The sequence below is a fragment of the Scomber japonicus genome, chromosome 4 (genome assembly GCF_027409825.1).
Source record: "Scomber japonicus isolate fScoJap1 chromosome 4, fScoJap1.pri, whole genome shotgun sequence".
Lineage (NCBI taxonomy): Eukaryota > Metazoa > Chordata > Actinopteri > Scombriformes > Scombridae > Scomber > Scomber japonicus.
Genome location: NC_070581.1, coordinates 21,610,831 through 21,633,767, shown reverse-complemented (window position 1 = coordinate 21,633,767; position 22,937 = coordinate 21,610,831). Strand labels below are relative to the sequence as shown.

General features: G+C 40.8%; 2 protein-coding genes across 3 annotated transcripts in view; one reads left to right on the top strand and one right to left on the bottom strand.

Annotated features, from left to right (window-relative positions):
* Positions 1-16,364, top strand: part of dock3 (dedicator of cytokinesis 3) — a 32,504-nt gene extending 16,140 nt beyond the window's left edge. Inside the window, exons 21-51 of the mRNA XM_053317976.1 lie at positions 100-292; positions 491-618; positions 821-967; positions 1,074-1,172; positions 1,282-1,376; positions 1,574-1,649; positions 1,798-1,898; positions 1,988-2,046; positions 2,185-2,333; positions 2,482-2,567; positions 2,682-2,708; positions 2,820-2,915; positions 3,020-3,080; positions 3,200-3,293; positions 5,809-5,957; positions 8,425-8,511; positions 8,772-8,876; positions 9,213-9,354; positions 9,729-9,895; positions 11,177-11,263; positions 11,489-11,668; positions 11,781-11,864; positions 11,978-12,094; positions 12,236-12,375; positions 13,238-13,373; positions 13,600-13,681; positions 13,941-14,056; positions 14,316-14,400; positions 14,485-14,607; positions 14,816-14,898; positions 15,711-16,364. Coding sequence (XP_053173951.1) covers positions 100-292; positions 491-618; positions 821-967; positions 1,074-1,172; positions 1,282-1,376; positions 1,574-1,649; positions 1,798-1,898; positions 1,988-2,046; positions 2,185-2,333; positions 2,482-2,567; positions 2,682-2,708; positions 2,820-2,915; positions 3,020-3,080; positions 3,200-3,293; positions 5,809-5,957; positions 8,425-8,511; positions 8,772-8,876; positions 9,213-9,354; positions 9,729-9,895; positions 11,177-11,263; positions 11,489-11,668; positions 11,781-11,864; positions 11,978-12,094; positions 12,236-12,375; positions 13,238-13,373; positions 13,600-13,681; positions 13,941-14,056; positions 14,316-14,400; positions 14,485-14,607; positions 14,816-14,898; positions 15,711-16,325 — 3,909 coding nt within the window. The 3' untranslated portion in view covers positions 16,326-16,364. The remainder of the gene's footprint in view (positions 1-99; positions 293-490; positions 619-820; positions 968-1,073; positions 1,173-1,281; positions 1,377-1,573; positions 1,650-1,797; positions 1,899-1,987; positions 2,047-2,184; positions 2,334-2,481; positions 2,568-2,681; positions 2,709-2,819; positions 2,916-3,019; positions 3,081-3,199; positions 3,294-5,808; positions 5,958-8,424; positions 8,512-8,771; positions 8,877-9,212; positions 9,355-9,728; positions 9,896-11,176; positions 11,264-11,488; positions 11,669-11,780; positions 11,865-11,977; positions 12,095-12,235; positions 12,376-13,237; positions 13,374-13,599; positions 13,682-13,940; positions 14,057-14,315; positions 14,401-14,484; positions 14,608-14,815; positions 14,899-15,710) is intronic.
* Positions 16,365-21,476: 5,112 nt separating this feature from the next.
* Positions 21,477-22,937, bottom strand: part of pcbp4 (poly(rC) binding protein 4) — a 34,954-nt gene continuing 33,493 nt past the window's right edge. For both annotated transcript variants that reach the window (XM_053317138.1, XM_053317140.1), the window contains exon 14: positions 21,477-22,379. In XM_053317138.1, coding sequence (XP_053173113.1) covers positions 22,034-22,379 — 346 coding nt within the window. In that variant the 3' untranslated portion in view covers positions 21,477-22,033. The remainder of the gene's footprint in view (positions 22,380-22,937) is intronic.

Below are 22,937 nucleotides of genomic sequence, written 5' to 3'. Positions count from 1 at the left end.
TGAAAAGAGACATTTTTGTTGTATGGGGTGTTTTTGTGATGTTTTATACATGAAAGTGTAGCAAATGTCCTTCTCTGCTTTCTTTGTTTTCCCCCTCAGGCAGCATTGTTGAACAGTTTCCCTGATATATTTGATGAGCTGCTGCAGATGTTCACCGTTCAGGAGGTGGCCGAATATGTTAGGGGCACCCTTGGGAGCATGCCCAGCACAGTTGACATTGGCCAGTCTATGGATGTAGTCAAACTGCAGTCCATTGCTCGTACGGTTGAGAGCCGCCTCTTCTTCTTCCCCGGTGAGACAAATGTGAAGGTTTATGCTTCGACTCAAAGTGTTTCTTTGACTGAAGATAAATAAACAAACATATCTAAACATAATGCTACTGTATAGTACCACATAAATCCATATGTGTAAACCTAATGCAATGCCTACAGTGGTTTTCGGTTTCGTCCTTGCTCATTCTCCTTCCCTTTCCTTTCGTTTCTTCTTTCAGAGTCTCGTAGTATTTTGCTGCCGGTGGTTCTGCATCACATCCACCTGCATTTACGCCAGCAGAGGGAGCTGCTCATCTGTTCTGGGATCCTGAGCAGCATCTTTTCAATAATCAAGACTAGCTCCATGGTACAGTGCATAATATAGAGAGATATGCTACCCCCATTTAATCATTATGCAATAGGAAAATATAATATAAACATACCTATTTCTTTGTTAAATATAATTGATCTTGTATCTTGCAGAAAGACATTACTATTAAGCAGCAAGTTTGCATCTAAATTGTTGACTCTGTTGTTCTGCTTTCCTCTACTTGATGTCTGTGTCTCAGGAGTCTTCTGTTCAAGAGGAAGTGGAAATGATGGTTGAGAGCCTTCTGGACGTTCTGTTGCAGACTCTGCTGTCCATTATGAGCAAGTCTCACTCTGTGGAGACATCCAGAGGACAACGCTGTCCCCAGTGCACTGCCGAGATAACGGTTATAACTTTGATACACAATGAAACAAGTAGAATTCAGTGAATATTTACCGTTGATTCAATTTTATAAATATGTGTGTCCTTGTCTGTCACTTTTTCTTGTACAGGGAGAGTATGTTTCCTGTCTTCTCTCCCTGCTCAGACAGATGACAGAGATCCATTTTCACCATCTACTCAATAACTTCCACAGCAAGGAGGAGCTGAAGGTGAGAAACTCTCAGTTACAAAGATGATCAAAGTTATAGTATTTCTCCACAGCCTGCTTACCACATATCTACACTGCACTTGACACTTTGTTAATGTATTCCTCTGCAGGAGTTCCTGTTGAAGATCTTCTGCGTGTTCCGCAATCTGATGAAACTAACTATCTTCCCCCGAGACTGGAGTGTCATGAGGCTTCTAACTAGTCAGTGAGTCTGCTTTTACATTTCTGTCATGCAGCCTTTGTCCCAGAGATGGTAAGGGAATACAGCCAACCATTAGATCAGACTCTCTTCAAATAATCCTGCTCTGAAGGTGACGCTTGTGTTGCAGATTTTTTCATCTATTTTTGGCAGCTACCTTGTTTTGTAAACTGACAGTGTAATGTTTGCTGTCCTTTCTGCAGTATCATCGTAGTGACAACACAGTTTCTATCTCCGGCACTGCACAAGAACTTCTCAGAGGCAGATTTTGATTTCAAGGTGTGTGTCTGACCTGCAGGGGTGGGGAAAGGAAATCCATGACACCATGAAGCCATTTGATGCTTTTCTCTGATTACATTTTTAAAACGTGTGTAATTATTTCAATGTGACATTTATATTTTTGTTTGTGTCTGATTGTGTGTGTTAGGTGTGGAACTCCTTTTTCAGCCTCACTGTACTGTACATTAACCAGCCCAGTCTGCAGCTGGAATCACTAGGTCCCAGTAAGAGAAAGAAAGTGCTCGACAAGTAAGAAACTATCTTATATGCATTGTGTGCATATAAGTTTATTGTTTATCTCACTTTATAAACCTAACTTTCCACTCTTGTCTTTGTAGATATGGAGATATGAGAGTGATGATGGCATATGAACTCTTCAGCATGTGGCAAAAATTAGGTATGGCATCATCCTTTCTTCACACTCAGACATCCCAACTTTTCATCATCCCCCTCATACAGTGAAGCACCTACATTTAGATCCTAATGAAAGCAATGAAAACAATGACTTCTGTCTATGTCAATCTATGTAATCCAGGTGACAACAAGCCCCACTTCATCCCAGGAATGATGGGTCCCTTCCTGGGAGTCACCTTGGTTCCTCAAACTGAAGTTCGAAATATAATGATTCCAATTTTCCATGACATGATGAACTGGGAGCAAAGGAAAAATGGCAACTTCAAACAGGTCATTATGATATTGTTATATAATGAAATACAGGATGTGTGGTTCAGCAACTGTGATAAAAATTGACTTTTTTTCTCACATAACAAACCCACATCTTTTTTTGGCCGAATGTGTGTGTTTGTGTGTGTGTGTGTATGTGTGTGTGTAGGTGGAAGCAGAGCTGATGGATAAGCTGGACAGCATGGTGTCGGATGGGAAAGGCGATGATAATCACAGAGAGCTTTTCAGTCTTTTGTAAGCATCAAACCTGTGTTTAGCGAACCTGTCGAGTGATACTCAGAATAATGCTGCTCTCCTAGTACTTCCTTATAACGTACTTTCCTTTGTTGTTTGGTTCTCACACCCCAGGACACAGTTATTTGGTCCTTATCCCAGGTGAGTTGTCTTGCCTTCACAGCCAAATCCAAGAGATATTTTGATTCATATCTCTTAACTTTCTGTGCTCGTCATTTTTTGTGAGATTATCTTACTGTATTTTCTGTGCAGCCTGCTGGAGAAGATAGAGCAGGAGACCTGGAGGGAGACGGGGATCTCATTCGTCACATCAGTCACAAGACTTGTTGAACGATTACTGGATTACAGGTATATATATTCCTGTACACTGAATGTATACTTTAAGTTGCACTATAGGTCTATGTTATGAAATTGCAGAACAACGAGAAAAAATATCTATTTTTTATGTTTAGGGACTGCATGAAAGGAGATGAGATGGAGAACAAGAAAATTGGCGGTTCTGTCAACCTTATGGTAAGCTTTTAGTCTACATTTTTGAGCAGTTGGACACATATATGAATACTTAAACACAAATATATGAATATTTACACACATTCATTTTCATTTCCGTTCCTCTTTTTATTCAACCTCAGAACTTCTACAAATCAGAGGTCAACAAGGAGGACATGTACATCCGTTACATTCACAAGCTCTGTGACCTGCATCTCCAAGCAGAAGACTTCACAGGTAACAGAGACACTCATACTTTTCTGTGATGGTGTGCGGTTTATGTCAGAGGTTTTATACCAGCAAAGTGGTATTTTTATTGGGTGAACACAGGTTTTGTAGCTACAACAAAATTTTGGGTTGTCACTGAGAGGCTGCAGGTTTTGTCCTCACCTCTGCCTCATTTCTCTGCATGTGTTTTCTTCCTCCTTTCATATGGCTTTACCAGCAAAGGCACCTGTAGATGCAGTAGAGAAAGACTAATGGCTGCAGTGGTAAACGCAATACATAGAGCAGAATCATGGCTCCATTCTTTTGGTGGTAGTTGCAGGTGGATATCAGTGATTTTTGATCAAATAATACAAATCAAAAGCCATATCACTAGAGATATAGTGGAGAAAATAATTATTTGATCCCCTACTGATTTTGTCAGTTTACCCCCTTACAAAGACATGAACAGTCCATAATTTTTATGGTAGGTTTATTTTAACAGAGAAAGACAGAATATCAACAAAAAATCCAGAAAAAATAAATAAATAAAGGTTATAAGTTAATTTGTAGTTGATTGAGTGACATAAGTATTTGATCCTCAAGCAAAACGTGACTACTACTTGGTGGAGAAACTCTTGTTGGCAAGGTCAGATGTTTCTTGTAGTTGGTCACCAGGTTTGCACACATCTCAGGAGGGATTTTGGTCCACTCCTCTTTACAGATACTCTCCAAATCCTGAAGGTTTCGAAGCTGTCGCTTAGCAACTAGAAGTTTCAGCTCCCTCGACAGATTTTTTATGGGATTAAGGTCCGGAGACTGGCTAGGCCACTCCAGGATCTTAATGTGCTTCTTCTTGAGCCACTCCTTTGTTGCTCTGGCCATATGTTTTGGGTGATTGTCATGCTGGAAAACCCATCCACGACCCATCTTCAGTGTTCTGGCTGAGGACAGGAGGTTCTCATCCAAGATTCTACGGTACATGGCCCCATTCATCTGCCCTTCAATGTGGTGAAGTCTTCCTGTACCCTTAGCAGAGAAACAGCCCCAAGGCAGAATTTGACAGTGAGGATGGTGTTCTTGGGGTCATACTCTGCATTTTTCTGCCTCCAAACATGGCGAGTCAAGTTGATGCCAAAGAGCTAAATTTTGGTCTCATCTGGCCAGATCACATCCTCCCAAGCCTTCTCTGAATCATTCAGGTGTTCATTGGCAAACTTCAAACGGGCCTGTACATGTTCCTTCTTGAGCAGGGGGTCCCCCTGCTTGTGGACACTGCAGGATCTCAATCCATTACGGCAAAGTGTGTTACCAATGGTTTACTTAGTAACTGTGGTCCCAGCTCCTTTGAGAGCATTAACAAGCTCCTCCCATGTAATTCTGGGCTGATCCCTCACCTTTCTCAGAATCATCTTTACCCCACGAGGTGAGATCTTCCATGGAGCTCCAGAGCGAGGGTGATTGACTGTTATCTTGTATTTCTTCCATTTTTGAATTATGGCGCCAACAGTGGTCTCTTTCTCATCAAGCTTCTTGCTGATGGTCCTGTAGCCCATTCCACCCATGTGCAAGTATACAATCTTGTCCCTGACGTCCTTTGACAGCTCTTTGGTCTTGCCCATGGTGGTGGAGAGGTTTGAATGGAAGAGATTGATTCTGTGACAGGTTTCTTCTATGAGAACGAGTTGAGATTAGGAGAACTTTCCTAAAGGGACAGGACTAATTTGAGTGCCTCATGGTCTGTGGGGGGTCAGAATTCCTAGCACCAGCCTTTTTTCTGTCTTATGATTCTGGGTTTGTTATTATTTCTCGTATTTGTCCTTTCTATATTAGAAAAGGCAAAATGAGTTATTTTGGAGGTAACTGTAAATGTTAATTAAGTCTGGTACTGCCAATTTCAGTCATGTAAACAGGAAATCAGGGGACATTGCCAGTTAATATAATCCTGTAAATGGCTTAAGTGTTCTTGCTTTGCTCACATTATTGGCAGCGGTGGCTTTATTGTGTGTGTGTGTGTAAATCTAGCCAAATATGACTAATAAATATAATTGAGAGCAACCTTATTCAGTTACATAAAACAAACAACAGGCAGCTGGTAAGATAATTAAAACACATTTTAGTGTTCTACAGAGTTAGCTGTGATTGCACATCTGGTTATTGTATGAATCACTGTCAGCTGTAAAGCAAAAACAACCCAAAAAACATATAAACAACATGTAAAACTTTGGAAAATATGGAGACGGGGCTTAATTGATCTCAACAGCATGTGTGCCAGCCAGCATGTAGTTGCAGTGCTGCAGAGGGGACTGACTCTAACACCTCTGGCCACCAACATACCAAAATACTCACATTGCTCTGGGAAACTTGTGCTTTGTGCCACTAACTGTGTCACATGTCGTCTGTACACAAAAACAGAGCCTAAAATGTCTGGAAGGTATCAGTTCATCACTGTTGCCACACTGTGCAACATCTGTAGCTTCATGAGATAGCAGGCATCATGATGCAATTTTTTTCTGCTGACCTTTGACCGATATTCCCTCATCAACAGAGGCTGCATTCACGCTGCTGCTGTACTGGGAGCTGCTGCAGTGGGAGGACAGGCCCCTAAGGGATTTCCTCCACTACCCCTGTCAGAGCGAGTGGCAACGCAAAGAGAATTTGAGTCGTAAAATCCTCCACTACTTCAACAAGGGCAAGGCAAGTGAACATTATTCATAGCTTAAACTCTTACTCCTGTTTTGACTGTTCCCCTTCAGTCGATTCACTCGGTACAACCATAGACTGTATACAAGAAGGGTACAACACATATAGTATGGGATATCACGCCCCCGCGTGTCCTGACCATAGTCCTGACTGAAGAAACCTCTATTCACGCCTATAAGGCAGATGATCTGTGTAACGCATGTGAGGCCCCGCCCCCTGCATCGCCACAGTCATGCTTCAGTTCAGTTACTCTCTTCACCTAGCTAAGAACACATTCATTTTTATAGCTTTTTATTTTTAAGAGGCTGTTGGCTTTCATCTGCAGTGCAGCTGTTCCTAGACATAATTCAATTTTGTCCTCATTAACATTGTGAGAAATACAAAACCTTGTATAGTTTTTCCTCAAAGTTTTATCTATATTAAAGTTTTGTCAACCCCAAGTAATTGTATAGTATGATATGTATATCTGTTATTGTCATCATTTTACACTCTATAGAGCACTTTCTGGCAATTGAACTACATTTATAGCTAAAGCAATAGTCTGTCTGTAGTGATGAGTACAAAACCAGGACTGTAGACTGTCAACAACAACAGAATCATCTTATTTTAATCTGTTTCTCACACACTCTCTGTTATTTCCTGATGCAGTTCTGTACTAAAGCAAACCTTGACTATCATGCTATAAATTCAAACGTGTAGCGTTTGCAGATACCATAATACTCAATAAGGGTCAGATGTCTGCTCAAATGTGATTTGCTTCCCTGAATCACTCCTCCCTGGCTGGTATTCATCCACAAAATTAAATTAGTTGACCGGTGTCTGTGCTTTGGAGAGGACAAAGCCCTCTGGACTCAGGGAGCAGTGAGAAAGAAATAAAAGTACCCCCTTTCATTAACTCTTTGTCATCTCTGGTTTTTCTCGCCAGTTTTCTATATATATTTTAAAAAGCTGTACTTGTGGAATCCCCTGCCTCTATAAATGGTTAGATTCACCCAGGGCGATTAGAAATCTATGAGCTTAAAGAGCAACTTGCATGTTGGTGACCCCAGTGAATAAATGGGTGGGGAGGTGATGTAGAAACTGGACTGGACTGGAAAAAAACTACAGTGACACCTGGCAGTTTTTATGTCCACTTCAAAATTGAGAAATTGGACAACAATAAATGAGTGAATAGGGATCCCAATGCTAGTTTTGAGACTCAGAATATAAAGAGATAAAAAGATCTCATATGAACTCATATGCATATGACCCACCCCAGAGGTGTCCATTAAAGTTGGACCAGAAGCTGATGTTGACATAATAATTCCCCAAGATGAAAAATGCAAAGTAAAACTAGTGAAAAAAAGGTTGATCCATTAAAGGTCACAACTGCTCACACTTCACACCCACCTGCTACCTCACAGAGCATTGTAGCAGGATCAGGGAAACTGACCCCCTCTCTACGGCATAGTGTTCCCTGAAGGCAACAAACCAACTTTTTGGACCTTATTATATCACAAGACATGTCTGTGTCCAATACGTTTTAAAATTATATCACAAGACATGTCTGTGTCCAGTGAAATGAGGGGCTTAAGTGGGTTTGACCTTTTGTCTGGGAGTGGAGCAGTTCTTACAGTAAGCAGAGTCACATGCAACACAGTGCCAGCAATTAGTAAGATATATACCACTTTTTAACATGTTTAAATTCAAATATCTGTATAAAAATATACACACATGCATGAATATGTAAAGAAGTGTATTTGATTGTTTAAAGTCATATTTTGATTATATTTACACACTAAAACAGTGTTTTTTCATTTGTTACCTCAAGGCAACATTGTGCAGTTAGGCCACTCATGCATGGAGATGGGATGATGCTGGGATGCATAGTTATCACCATAGTCAGCTGACTTCCTCTTCCCTTTGGATTTCTGTCCTCATGTCTTATAAAGCATACAATATACATGACCTTTTCAAATGATAATGGTTTCCATGAAACTTAAAGTATAGTAGTTCAGCAAGAAATTCATCCTGCAAGTTTCTTTTTAAGGCCGTTTTAAGGTTGCACTGTCACTGGAATTTAAAGTGAACAGAGATCCATGTAAATGCCATTCTGGAAATAAACAAAAGGAAAGAAAGGAAGTGTGTGTTACTGACATTAGATCGGCCTCTTTGCAGTGATCACAGACATTTTGAAACTATACTGAATTCCAAATATGATATTGTTGCTTTTAGTTTTGACCTTTGGAATATAAATACAATTCAGTAAACAAGACTGAAGGTTTTCCCTACTTTCAAATGATGGAACCTCTTTGGCTCAGATATATTCTTTTCATGGGGTCGATGATGCTTGGTGTTTCTTCCTACATCACAGTATAAATGTGTATATATGACAGCTTTATGTTTTTATATATTTTATCCATTATAAGTGAAACTTAAAGAACATCCTCCTGAATCTCATTCATATATCATCACTTTGCAGTGTTGGGAATATGGCATCTCTCTCTGCCGGGAGCTGGCTTTCCAGTATGAGACTTTATATGATTATCAGAGTCTCAGCTGGATACGGGTAAGTAAAGTTATGCTTGCCTCCTGTTTCTACTCTTATTATTAAACATGCATCCTCTGTAATGCTGGGAGGCAAGATTCTCAGCTCCCTCTCTCATTGTCATACTCTGTTATGTAGTGTGAATTGTGTATAGCGTCGGACACAATGTCCTAATTACCTGTGCGCACCCACACTCATCAGCGATTGCAGAGGATGCAGTAATGTGTGTGATTAAACCATTATTCATCATGACTCTTTTACATCTTTATGTTCTGTGACAGAAAATGGAGGCGGCGTACTATGACAACATTATTGAACAGCAGAGAATTGAACCTGAGTTCTTCCGAATGGGCTTCTTTGGCAGGAAATTTCCTTTCTTCCTCAGGGTATGACTTTCCAAATCTAGTCTCATCCTGTCGGTCCTGACACAGTTATGATTCTGCTGATGTAGGCAGCTACACTGTTCCTTCATGCTTCAGTAGGAGATTATGTCAGTTACAGTAGCTTCCACAAGACAGAAAGAATGGATGTTGAATTATATTAATACTAAAAAAAACAAAAAATCGCAATTTAACCATGAAATGATTCTGAATCCATTCATTGTTAACTTGTCCAATTCATATTTACCAATATTTCATATATGTTGAACCATTTTGTCTACCAGTTCTGCCTATCCTGGTGAGTCTTGACTAGCCTCAGCTTTTGTCTTCCCCTCCCTGCAGAACAAGGAGTTTGTCTGTCGAGGTTACGACTACGAACGGCTTGAGGACTTCCAGCAGAGGATGCTGGGAGAATTTCCGCAAGCCATCGCCATGCAGCATCCCAACCAACCTGATGACACCATCCTGCAGAGTGACGCTCAGTGTATCCTACTATGCTTTATAGTGGAGTTACAATTATTTTCAACTGATGTGTAGTTACTTTAAGACTGTTAGTACTGATGATCAGAAAAAAATGACTTTATTTAATCAGTTATTACTATTGTGGACAATTAATTTCTTTTTCATTGACTAACCAATTAATTTCTTTTAGCATTACAGTATCCAGTATGTAATGATTATGTATGTATAGAAATTATGACCAATCAAACCCGAACACAAAATATGTTGAGTTTGATTTCCAGAGTCAGACTCTTTGTAAGCATTTCTGTCCCTCCTGCTCTTCCTCCTCTGTGGATATAAATGTCCATCCGTTTGTCTGTCTGTCTGTCTGTCACTTCCTTGACATTTGGCTTCTAGACTTGCAGATCTATGCCGTGACTCCGGTGTCAGACATCTCTGATGTGCCTCAGCTGGAGCGAGTGCCTGAGAGGATCAAGAGCTTCTACCGCATAAACAACGTCAGCCGCTTCCACTATGACAGGCCTTTCCACAAGGGGCCTAAAGACCGCGAGAATGAGTTCAGGGTACGGTGAGCCAGCAGTGCCACTCTCTGTCCATTCCTGTCTTACAGTACAAATACTGAATATAGATGTAAAACCAGTTAAAAACATGAAATGGATCCAGCTCTGTGGAAACTGCAGTTGAATCATGGAGGGATTTTTTTTGTAGATAAAAATGGTCTTTCATGTGATGTAAGCATGTGTAACACCCCCTGGTGGTCACAATGGAGGGCCTATAGCTTTTGGGCAATAATCTTCAAAAGCCCCGAAAACTCATGACTAGAGCAGCAACAATCAAAGTATTTTTAGGTTAGATAGGTCATATACTTGTCAAGTCTCTAGCTATTATGCTATTATGTTAGTATACTGACAAATACACAGCAGAGGGGTGAAACAAACACAGATACTCCACAACACATTGGCTGCTGATGTGATTTCTGAAACATTTCTGCTCGGGACATTTGATCTTGCCTCCTGTTGAGTTGAAGGCTAAAAATTCAGATCGTGATGTTAAGTATTTGTCCAAGTATGACTCACTTGTGCAGCAGCTTTGGTGACTGTAACTTACCCTTGACCGAACTGTGTTCATATTAGTCATGAACACTGCAAAATGATGTAATATGACAAGAAGTTTCAAAAATGATGACGACATAAGCCAGAGATGGAAAATTCTGCCCTTGAACAATACAGATATTTGCTTATTAACATAGCAAAGTTAAAATAATAAAACTTTTTCAAAAATGAGCCATAGCTACTTCACCCCAGGAATTTGGTCTCTATTGAGGGCAGCAATAAATTATAATCGTCAGAAAATATGTCAATGGAAACTTCCACTAACTTCAAATAACTTCTTTTATCAGGACAGCAGTTTATAACTTACATTTAATTTGCAGTGAGCGATAAAACAATAAAGCAACACATTTTCACTTTTTGAGGAGCAGGAAATAATGAAATGAATTTTCCTTGAGAAATTGACTTAAAATTGTTGATGATTCATTTTCTGTTGATCAACAAATGGATTTATTGAGTAATTGATTCAGCTACAGTTAAAGGTGTTAAAACTATCCTACAACCTGCAGGGCTTTAGAGACAACAGCAGGACCAGACATGATACTGTAATTTCCTCTGACACAGTAACCTAAATTTGAAACCAAACCATGTTAGAGTTTTTCATGTTTACTCTTACTGAACTGACCTACATGCTGCACTATTGTGTCCTTTGTGTTGCACATACCTTCACTATGGTACCAGATATAGTTGATAGGAGACTGCAAAGCCCCTGTCCTCTGTCTGCATGTTTAACAGAGCCTGTGGATAGAGAGAACAACCCTGATCCTCTCCCGTCCCCTCCCTGGGATCTCCCGCTGGGCGGAGGTGGAAAGGAGAGAAGTGGTGAGAACCTCAGATATCATTTTTTCATCATCTCATATTGCACATACGGCCCCCTGAGAGATGTTTGCTAGACAGTTTTCTCTTTCACAAATAATCTGAAGCCATGAAGTATCCATGTTTCTCAGGGAGTGTGTTGAGTTGATAACATTAAGTGGTGTAATCTTGTTGTTTACATACCTCCATCACTTTTATCATGGCTCAGGGTGGATTTCTGTTTATTTCCAGATGGAGGTCAGCCCCCTGGAGAATGCCATTTATGTTGTGGAGAATAAGACCCAGGAACTTCGGACTCTGATAAGCCAATACCAACACAGACAGCATCATGGCAACATCAACCCGCTCAGCATGTGCCTCAATGGGGTCATAGATGCTGCTGTGAACGGAGGCATCGCTAGATATCAAGAGGTAGAGAAGGACAGGGAGAAAATTTGATATGGATATGTTGTATTTGTGTGGATGTATGAATTGAACTGGTGTTTGAGATCATCACCTTTTGACTCATCCTCCTCGACAACAGGCGTTCTTTGATAAGGATTACATCAGCAGTCACCCAGAGGATACGGAGAGGATCACACATCTGAAGGATCTGATGCAGGAACAGGTCAGACTGAGCTTTGAAGTCCATTATAAGCTGTGGAACTGCAAGTTGAATGGAGACATTATAATGCAGGAAATGTTCTCTTTTGTGCTTTTTCTTCTGATTTCTTGCAACAGGTGCACATCCTTGGAGTGGGGCTGGCTGTTCATGAGAAGCTGGTGCATCCAGAGATGCGTCCCCTGCACAAAAAGCTCGTGGACCAGTTCCACATGATGAGGACAGGTTTACACCATGTGAGTGGTCCTACATGTGGCTCAATGTTTCATGTTTCTGTTTCAGTGTTATTTTTGCTGACACACAGGCACTTGTGCAGAGGATGTTGCAGTATGTTTATGTGCAAATGTTTTAATGAGCAGTGTAAATATTCAGAGCAGTATATGGTTGGGACCCAGCAGGTTCCCGGTGTGGACCGTTTTGGACCTGCAGGCTGTCCAGGAGTCAACTCCCCCAGAGGCATCCTCTCCTCTCACAGCCACATGAGTCCAGAGAGTGTTCGGCTCATACACAGACACAGGTCCGTCACACACATGTGAGATCGCTGACCTTTCACAGAGCTTACACAGAAAACACCATCACACTTGAATTTCTTTTGTACAAGTTGCAGTCTCCCCTGGTGATCCAGATTTATAAGATGACTATTATACACGGCTACTTTAATCAATATATTTCAGTCTAACGCTTCAATCACCCAATTTAGAGTTTGTTTGAATCTGAAATACAGCAAAAACTATAACACAACCTTTATTTAAAAGTGGGATTTGTCAAAATATCCTCTAGTAGAAGATGACATTTTTCTGCATTGGTTCTACTTGTAAACACTAGCAATGTCCCAGACTCAGAATTTGCATTTACTCAAATGGAGAGTGTCCGGTTTTAGCTTTAAGACTGATGTTTTAATGCTGCTGTTCATCATGTGTGATGTGAAAATGCCAGATCCTCACAATCAGAGAAATAAGTGTGCATCCAGATATTAGTTCAGTTATAAAATCAGTTACAAAATCACACTGGACAGTAGAGGAAGAGAAAATAGAGACGCTACACTGTTTAAACAGTTTAGCTGACTGGAGTTGAGCGCTTAGAGCAGAAAACACAGTTTATCTGTGTCATGCTGTCCTCTGCTTCCATCATCTCTCTCTGTTTCCATCACAGTTAAGTGTTTAGGTCATTAAGAGACAATAATCTGTAAAAGCTTACAGCGTGTCATGTTTACACCCTCCGTTACTCTGTGTATAATGATGTGACTAGAAAACAAAAGGCAGCAATTTGTCTAACAACTCAGGGGTTTCTTGACTGATGCAGCCCCAGTGTACACCACGCACTTATGAAAAGAGAAATAAATGTTTTCTCTTTTCACGAATACTCTCTCTGTCCTGCAGTCCTCTGAATCTGCAGGGTTCGATCCGTCACTCGTCCTCTTCCCTATCCTCTCACACATCGAGTGAGGCAGGAAACCTCGTCATAATGACCGATGGCTTGATGGGGGAGCACCCTGAGGAGGCAATACACATGCAGGTAAGGCCTGAGATAAAAACACACTTGCAGGGATGTCGTGGAAATGATATGAATTGGTATCTCTCTCATAATGAACTGCAACTCACATGAAAACTGGTATTTTGAGTTTTCCATCTATTCAATAAAATATAAAAGTAAGATACACCAAATACATTGAAGGTGTTTGCCATACCTTATCAGTGTTTTAATAGTTTTTGGTGTATTTAAAATATATTTTGTTTTGCAGCCAAGCCCCTCCTCCTCCAGCCTGAGCTCAATACGCTCCAACTCTTCCCAGATTATCAACTCTGCTCCCTCGAGTGCCAGAGGTAAGTAACGCAGCTGCAGAAAATCACACCTGAGACTGAAATGATAATCACACTAGCCTACCCTCACATTTATACACCTGTGAATATTATATGAGCATTTGGAATTTCTATTCATGACATGCTTATAGAAACCATCTGTCTTACATATCTCATAAAGCATTGAATGTAGAAAATATTGGGTCATCTCTGTTACATATAAAGAAGTTGCTGCACGTAGAAATGTTGAGTATTGAATTGTGTATGTCTCTTTGATGTCCAGGCTCTCCGTCCTTACCTGACAAGGCCAAACACAACCGGGAGGTGATGATACTGTTGCCGTCTCATCGTGAGAGGGCCAACAACTCCATGTACTACAACATGGCAGAGAATGGACAGGTACTGTATGACAGATCAACTGTAATGTTTGTCAATGTGCAGAAAATACCAGATGTTAAATAGTTTATACATTTAGATTTAAATTATCGGAGGTTAAATGTTGGTTACGGGATTTTAATTTTAATTTTCTCTGAAATCTGAGGACAAAAACATTATATAATCAACCTCACTGTTTGAAGACTGTGCTTTCTGTAGAGTTTCTCATTAAAAAACACAACCTACTGATTTGTAATTTTATATTTTATTGTTGTTTTTACAGAACAACCACATGCAGCGTGCCTTACTTCAACAAGTTAGCCCCTGTAAGCCGTGTGCTGATCCTCACATGAATCTACCAGAGAAAGGTAACACGCAAACAAGGTGAAATGTACAAAATTAGGTACATGATATGTTTGCAGTGTGTTGACATGTTCATTTATCTCTTCCAGTCTTTCCTAATGCTCCTAGTAGCTGGAGTCTGGATGGAGAGAACAGGGAGCAGGTGGCCTACATGCCAGCTTCCACTGGAGGGGTAATCATGCCCCCTGTCCCACCCAGGTCCTTCCCACCAGGTACTTCTGCCTGCACAGTTGGTTTTTGTTTTCAACTTGAAATTGGTATCTCACTAATTAGTCTGGCTTCCAGCTCTGTTGACTCTTAGAGATGTTATCCAAAATCAGATTCTTGTAAGATACAGGCTAGATTTTCAAGGCTGTTTAAAATCTTTATTTGATTGAATTAATTATCTCCTCATATGAATTTCACTTCTTTTCTTTGTAGGACACTTTCTGATGCACTGTGATGCGTATCACCACCAGAACAGCGACCCTCCCCCTGCCCTGCCCGTTCGTTCACTTCGAAAGGTACAGGCATCACAGTAACATCATTTTTTGTAGTCAAATACCAAACGTTTGACTTCATGACTGATAAGATCAAATGCTAGACACAAACAGCTTTTTAACAGCTTTTGGGTTTTAATATATTATGTGTTAATTTTGTACAGGAAGTAGAATAGATTTAGTCCTGGAACCTGTTTTATCAATTTGTTTTGGATTGGACTAGTTATGTGCCATTATTTTTACTGTGTTACACTGAGTTTTGCACTGACTGCTGCAGTCCATAGTTGAAAAATCAAACTGTACCCCTGTCTTTTACTCCTCCCAGTTCCTCCTTCTCTTTTCTGTGTTCCTCTTTATTTAAATTTACACAAATACATTCATGATGGTGTAATGCTAAGGCTCATATTAGCTTTGGAAAACACATTTTGAATTTTCAAAATTAAATTTCCAGTCCATCAATGTGCTAACTCTGCATTCACATGCTAATCAGAAGTTCCTGTTTTCCAAATTGTTATCTCAGACACACTGTCTTCACTCAGAGTCAGTTCATTAAATATTCACTAGTGCAAGTCAAACGCCTAATGACTGAGTGGAGATGCTGTTTTTTTAACTCCAGTTGTCAAGTCATAATTACAAAGCCCTCGTATTCAAGTGCCTCAGTGTTTGAAATATGTCATGATGATGACGTAGTTGTTGACTCTTCTGGCAGCATGTGTGGGCTTGGTAAGTAGTGTTGAAATTCTGGGTTATTGTGAAAAGACTGTACTTTACTCACTGTAGGTAAAGAGAAATATACCCATGAAACCAACTGTCTCTCTCTGTCTCTCTCTCTCTAGTCTCCCCTCCACCCGATTCCCGGCTCTCCCACCAGTCCTCAGTCAGCTTTGGGGGGCAGTAACTCCACCCTGTCAGGCAGCGCCAGCAGTGGTGTTTCCTCCCTAAGTGAGAGCAACTTTGGAGGCCAGTATCCAGATCCCGGCCCAATCAGGAACGATGCCTTGGAGCCTCTTCCTAGTCACCTGTGGTCCCCTCCTGAGGAGTACCTGGCCTCTCCCTACCTACACATCCACTACGGCGGAACAGAAATTGACTCCATGGACCCGGTCCGCCCCTTCCACTACCGCAGCCCCACTTCACATCCGCACCCACACACCCACCCGCACCCTCATGCTCACGCCCACCCCGGGATGGACAGCCACTCCCACGGGCCGCCGCCTCATCACCATGCACCCACCCACGGTCCTCATCACATCCCCTATCGCAGGCCTCAGCCTCCAGCCGTCCCACCTAAACCCTACCTGAGAGAGGGCTGCATTCCTGAGGAGGAGCTGCAGCCTCAGCCCATTCCACTGCCCCGCAGGATCTTCCACTCCCCTCACGGCCACAGGGAGGACCAGGCTAAGCACGCCTGGGAGCAGTGCATCAGTGAGGAGCACGAGGAGGCACAGTGATGAGGAGTCTCCGGCTGTGTTTCAGTTAGAGCTTTCTTCCCCTTGTCTTCTTCCCTTCATTTGCACTGAGTTAAAGTTGCAGTAACGGAAATGGTCCAATACGAAGCGGCTGAAGTGACCCTTCTCGCTCTGTTTTTTTAATTTCAGTGCACATGAAGAGAAGAAAAGAAGGAGTGAACCTTGATGAATCTTCAGCACGAGGCACAATGTTCCGTCACTGCTCTGTGTGACTTCTTAGATATTATTAAAAGAAAATTATCTGTTGAACATTAAAACAGATAACATTAACTTTGTTCAAAAATTGATATTGATTGTACACAATTGTACAACTCGTCTGTGAGCATGTTTTTTCATTTTGAGAATAATACAACAACAGTTTTGTGAAATATGACAACCATGACCATAACTGATATGATCCCAGGTGCAGTATAAGCTCTGAACTCCCTTAATTTTGCTTGGTCATTTTCACAACACAAGGCAACTACAGAAGGTTATTATTCACAGTGAAGTGACTTCTCTGCTTTCAATGCTTCATATATATGAATCCTTATTTTGATAAATTTGCTACATTATAGTGTTTTCAAAAGCTTATGTCCATTATGTTTTTCAAAACACTGTTAAGTGCTCCTTAATAGTGAATCATATCAAATGACGCACTCTAATACAGGTTGCTGCCGGGCAGTCATAAATGGCAGGTCTTTAAGGGTGGACTTGCAGCTCTCCTTTTGGACCGGCATCTCAAGGGACATGAACTTCAGTCACTGACAATTTCCCATCCATACCAAGTGTATGGAAACCTACGTGAATGTATTCAGATGAGATGTTCTATTTGTATTGCACAAGTTGCAAACCCGGTTTTTGTTTAAGTGCTTTAAGTTCAGTCTATGTTGAAGAAGTCTCTATTTGTCTCTTCTGTTTGACAAAGATATCTCGAGAGGAATGAGAGCATTCGGCAGACTGAGGAGATTGGTGAAGGGAAACTGAGGACAATGACAGGCAACTTTTAACAGACAGCTCCTAAAACCTGTCATGTTTCATGACATGGTGAATGAAGGAGGGATGGAACCAGGACTCTCCACTTCACACCTCAACCACTTGCTGTACACTGAAAACTAACACCAATACCATTCTTGCTCTCTTATCTTTCTCCCTCCATCTTTTTTCTTCTGTTTGGTTGTCAGACCATGTTAAGCCGTGAGGGCTGAACCTGGACAGCTGCAGTGGCATTGCGTTGCATCTGATGACACTGTCCAACCCCCCCCCCCCCCCCCCCCCCCCCCCCCCCTCAACCCCCCCGCGCCCACTGAGTGGCCAGTGTAGAAGCCCACTCAGACCAGTTTGGAATTGCCTACCTGCCTTAAGTGCACTCAAATGCAGTTTGACCTCTCATTCTGGACTGAAAAGCTCTCCTTTTCATTCTGTTCACTATACGCTCCCTGAAGGAAAAAGATATCTACTTATTGATGTTTTTGTATGGTTTCGTCCTGCTTTGGTTTCAGATTGTTGTTTGGTTTGTAGCGCTAATATTTCTTATTCTGCCTGCGGCTCTTTCTCAATCACCTTCTGTTATGTGAAAACTAATGATGTGTTTCAGAAGAACGCTGACTGAGAGAGAGGTTTGCTTTTTGTGGAGCAGAAGAACAGCGCTGTCTGCTGCAATGTAGTGGGTTGGAAGGATATAGCTAATATTTTAACAATTACTTGTTTTCCTGGTTGTTTTTTTGCAGGTGAATGCTTTGTGTTACTGTACATCAAGTTGTCAGCTGACTAGACAACATCTATTTTTGTATGTGAGATCATCAGTTGTGTGAACATATTTCAGAAACCGTACCGAGACAGAAGGTCCAGGTACTGCATAGGCTGCTGTACTTTGTATGGAGATGAACCTGATCTTAGATATATACAGTATGTGTGTATCTATTGTGAGTTTGATGGCACTGAAGATAACTGGTGACTGAAGTGATACCCAAAATATAGGTACAATAGAATTTTTCAATGTAAATTCTGTTATTGTACATACAGCAGTATTGTGAAATATTTTTGAGAATTATTGCAGACACCCCAAAAAGGTTTATTGTTGTTTTGTGTATATACATGTACTCCAGAGATCAATGTAATTGATAAATATCTATAATCAGTGTTTGAAAAAGGAAGAATTCATTAGACTGTGGCCGTCTCCACCGTTCTTGACTTTGAGTCTTCTCATATAAATACTTTATACACTTTTCAATGTGCTTTCCTGTACATATGGTGTTAGCATGATCAAACAGTGTTTGGTTGTAAAAGTGGTTTTCCTACTCCCATAACTGCTGTGGTATGGAATTCGTTAACAATGCCAAACATTAAAGACAATCTTTTATCAGCTCTAACTGTTCCTGCTTACCTTTTGCTTTGCTTTGCTGTGATTGGTGGAGTAGTATATGGAGTCGACAGTAGAGGGCAACCTTTGTCATGAAAATATCAGACTCAAGACATCAAAGTGGTGATACTGTATGCAGACAGTTCTTGCTCTATTTGCACTAGTCTGAGAGAAGACATCTACAGCTGCAATGATAAGCTGACTGACAGAAAATTAATCAACAGCTAATTTGTAAAATTACCAAAAATGCTCTTGTTCCAGCTTCTTTAATACAAAATGTTCTGTTTTTCTTCAACATAGAGATGGGTGACAAATTATAGGAAAAACCTGTACAGGCCTGAATGCTTGACCTCTGCAGAGAGGAGATCAAGTGGCTTTGTTTGGGAGGCATTTTGCTGCTATAGTTGGGTCCACTTGTCCCCTAAGAGGGAAGGGTCACTGCAAATCATTCCCAAGGTTGTTCTGAGTAATCATCTTTATCCTATGATGAAACATTTCTATCCTGATGGGAGTGGTCTCTTCCAGGATCACAATGCCCCCATCCATAAGCCACAAAGGGTAACTAAATGGTTTGATGAAAATTAAAATGAACTCAATCATATGCTATGGCCTTCGCAATCACAAGAGCTCACCCCAATTGAATACCTCTCTCCATCACCATTATCAAAACAATAAATGAGGGAATATTCTTTTGGAAGAATGGCGTTCATCCCTCCTGTAGAGTTCAGGGACTGTAGAATCAATGTCAAGGTGCTTTGAAGCTATTCTAGCAGCACATGGTTGCCCAACACTTTACTAAAACATTTTATGTTGGCATTTTCTTTACTTTGTCACCCGTCTGTATATAACAGTCAATTGAATATCTTAAGATTCAAGACTGTTTGTTGGACAAAATGAGAAAATTGAAGACAGCACTATGGGCTCTAAATGCTATTTAGCACACTAGGAAATGATAAAAGGCTTTTTTTTTTTCATTTCACTGAGAAAATGATTAATCGATAATGAAAATAATTATTTGCTGCAGCCGATTGCACACTTGTGCTTGTGCCTTTTGTGTGTGGATAGCAGCGTTTCACACAGCCCCTGGGTCCACCACAAATGCAAAAAGACAAACTTGTCAGTTGCAGTGACAGCTAAGGTCCCTGCTCTCTCCAGCTCAAGCTTCACTCTGTCACCAACACATTTCTTTGATATTCAAATTCAACATATTTTTTTGTTTGATGCTGAATTGGTAATGCAGACAGCGTTTAAGGCAAGCATTATTTGTTTGCATGAAGCAACAAATAACAAATGTATGCAGGTGGCATAAGAGAACATTTCTGCAAGTTTCATCAACATGAATCTTTTTTAACCATAAAAAGTCAATTTATTTTTATTTATTTTATTTTATTTAGTTTATTTGCCAGGGACAGTGAATATTAATAAACATATCTGTAAATATTCCAGAATTAGCCCAAAGGCTTGTTTTCATCAGTTATGAGTTGGCAGCCTAAAATCAAGAAACAGATTTAAAACAACTTCCCAGTAATAAGTAATGATGTGTGGCCTACTAAAGGTGGCACAAGTGACTGATTGAGACTTGTAGTATCACTGTAAGTCCTATGATGATACTTTCAAGGCTAGTTGGTAATATCTGCCCTGTTTGAAAATATGACATACATGGACCATCTGTTTATTTTCCTTTATTCAGTGTTTAAAGTCCCGCTTATTGTTGGATTTAGTAGATGATGATTCATGTAGTGTAAAAAGAAGAGGATAAAAAGAATGGTGCAAAAATCTAAAAATGTATGACGTTACAATAAATTCAGGTTTTTAAAGATGGATAGATGGATAGATAGATAGATAGATAGATAGATAGATAGATAGATAGATAGATGGATAGATAGATGAATGGAGGGATAGATAAATTGATTGATAGAAAAAGAAAAGGCCTTCCATGCACCACAAAATAAAATAAAATGCTCAAGGCTCCTCTGTATTATTTTCCAGCCTTGCCACTCAGCTGAATAACACTGAAGCCGCAGACGTGGGTTGTGTCTGTTTGAAAGTGAATGTCTTTGGTAACAATGAGGACTCACATACCCATGACGCAGTCACTCACAAAAAAATAGAAGAGTTAAGATGAAAGGATCCTAGCTGCCTCTCCAGAGGATGATGATGCTGCAGTGCATGCTGATGCAGATACTGAATTTTATTCTTTACAGCATCACCGTGGCTCCACTCAATTTTTTCCAGTTGTCTTTCATTGTGCCCTTTAAACTCCTCTGTCTTGAACTGTGTTGTCTTATGGGACTTGGAGTGAGCGTTATCAGTGTAATAATGAGATTTCCATATGATGCAGTGCGTGATTCTGTGTCTGTCTTTTTTTTTGTGAATACCTGCATGTATGTCAGTGCGCTGTTTGCCACGCAGACATGGCTCCTTTCTCTTCTGGGGTTGTGCTATCTCATTTTGCAGTTATTGTTTGGGGCACAAGAGCACAATGATGTGAAAAGCATCTCTCATAAACTCTGGCAGCTGGAATGACAAGCCGCCACCTACCCATTGTTTGGAAGTAAACAAAAATAACCTGGATCTGGCAACACGTCTCTGCCTGTGCACTGTTTATTCCTGAATGTGTGTTCCTGTGCCGCTGCAATAGTTTGACACTGATTTGGTTCAAATGCTGCTTCTCTTGGAAAACATATGGGAGGGGGAGAATAAGAGCTAAGGCACAAAAAACATCAGCCATGTCAGGAAACAAAGACTTTTAATAAATGAAACAATACTAATAAATAAAGATTAAACGAGTGCACAATCAAAATAAAATCCAACAAAATGAACATAACACTGAACAGTAAAGTACAGTACCATAGCACAGATTATTAAAAAAATCAAAATACCCCCCAGACATTTACAAATTTTCTTAAAAACTTCAAGAGCCAAACGTAGACATTGTATAAAAGCATCATACAGTAGAGCATTTGTCATCTGAGTATAATTTACAAATTTATTGAAGGATAAATACTTGTAGCTGATCTCCAACTTGAGATACACATGTATAAACTATCACTTAAACATGTGTCTCTCAGGTGAGGTTCCAGCCCCTTTTTTCAGGGATCAATAACAGTGATGAGGTGACAATGAAAGCGACCCATCAATTCATGGGAAACTCAAAAATTATCTATAACCGTAAATAATTCTAACTGCTTTGTCCACATCTCCATTGGTCTCTTCTCTGTTGGTGCATCATAGAATAAAAGTCAAGAGCATCTCTGCCAGCGGATATGGCTACATCAGGCATTTGTGGAAGAACACGGCACAGCTGTCCTTCATCTGACTCTCCGGACATGGAGATGCAGAGGCTGCATCAGTAGGGAGCGAACTTCTGTCTCTCTGGCTTTTTGATGCAGTTGGCTGAGGAGATTTTGGCAGTGTAGGCAGCCAGAGTGGTATGGGAGGGCGCTGCAGAGACGGCTACGGTGGGACCTGGGCTGGACAGAGTCAGAAAGGGGACGGACTTCACCCCTAGCAGGCCGGAGAGGGGCATGGCACCATATGGGGCACCCAGCATATGAGCTGGAGTCAGGGCGCCCATGGTGGCCAGGGTGGGTGCAGGGGAGGCAGCTGGGGAGGCCTGCTGGGCGAAGGCCATGTTGAGGTCGACCGGAGTTGCCATGGTGGCTGCCTGTGCCGTGGATTTGGCTGTCTCTAAACTATGAGGGCAAAGATAGGAGGAGGGAGGAGAGGGAGACATGGAGAGAGGACAGGGAATGAAGATTAGAGGATTATATTGTTGCTGCAACACTGGTTGACGTTTCTGAAAATGATTAAAAAGATGCCAGAGATATATATCAGTGAAACTATAACAGGGCTCATGCAGTGTCGGAAGTATAAAAATGAAGTAGGTACTTTTCCTAACTGAATGTAGGATTGTTCTTCTGTTTCTCCATTTTAGAACAACTAATCAAAAGCATTGAAGAGTGGCTGCTAAGCTACTGTCAGACTCACTCCAACTGTGTTTAAACCAGGTATAAACAAACAAGACTTTGGACTAACACTAACAGGTCTTACTAGTGCTTTAATGATTGTTCTCCCACACTGGAGGAGTCAGACAAAAACTGACTTTGGTGAATAAGTCAAATTAATGATGGACGTTGCCTCTTTTCTTATGAAGTATGGTCTCATTTTATAGTTTATATAAAGAAAGAAACATAATGAGTATTCTAATTCTATTAATTTATTTTGTATGACCTGTTTTTATGTGCACACAT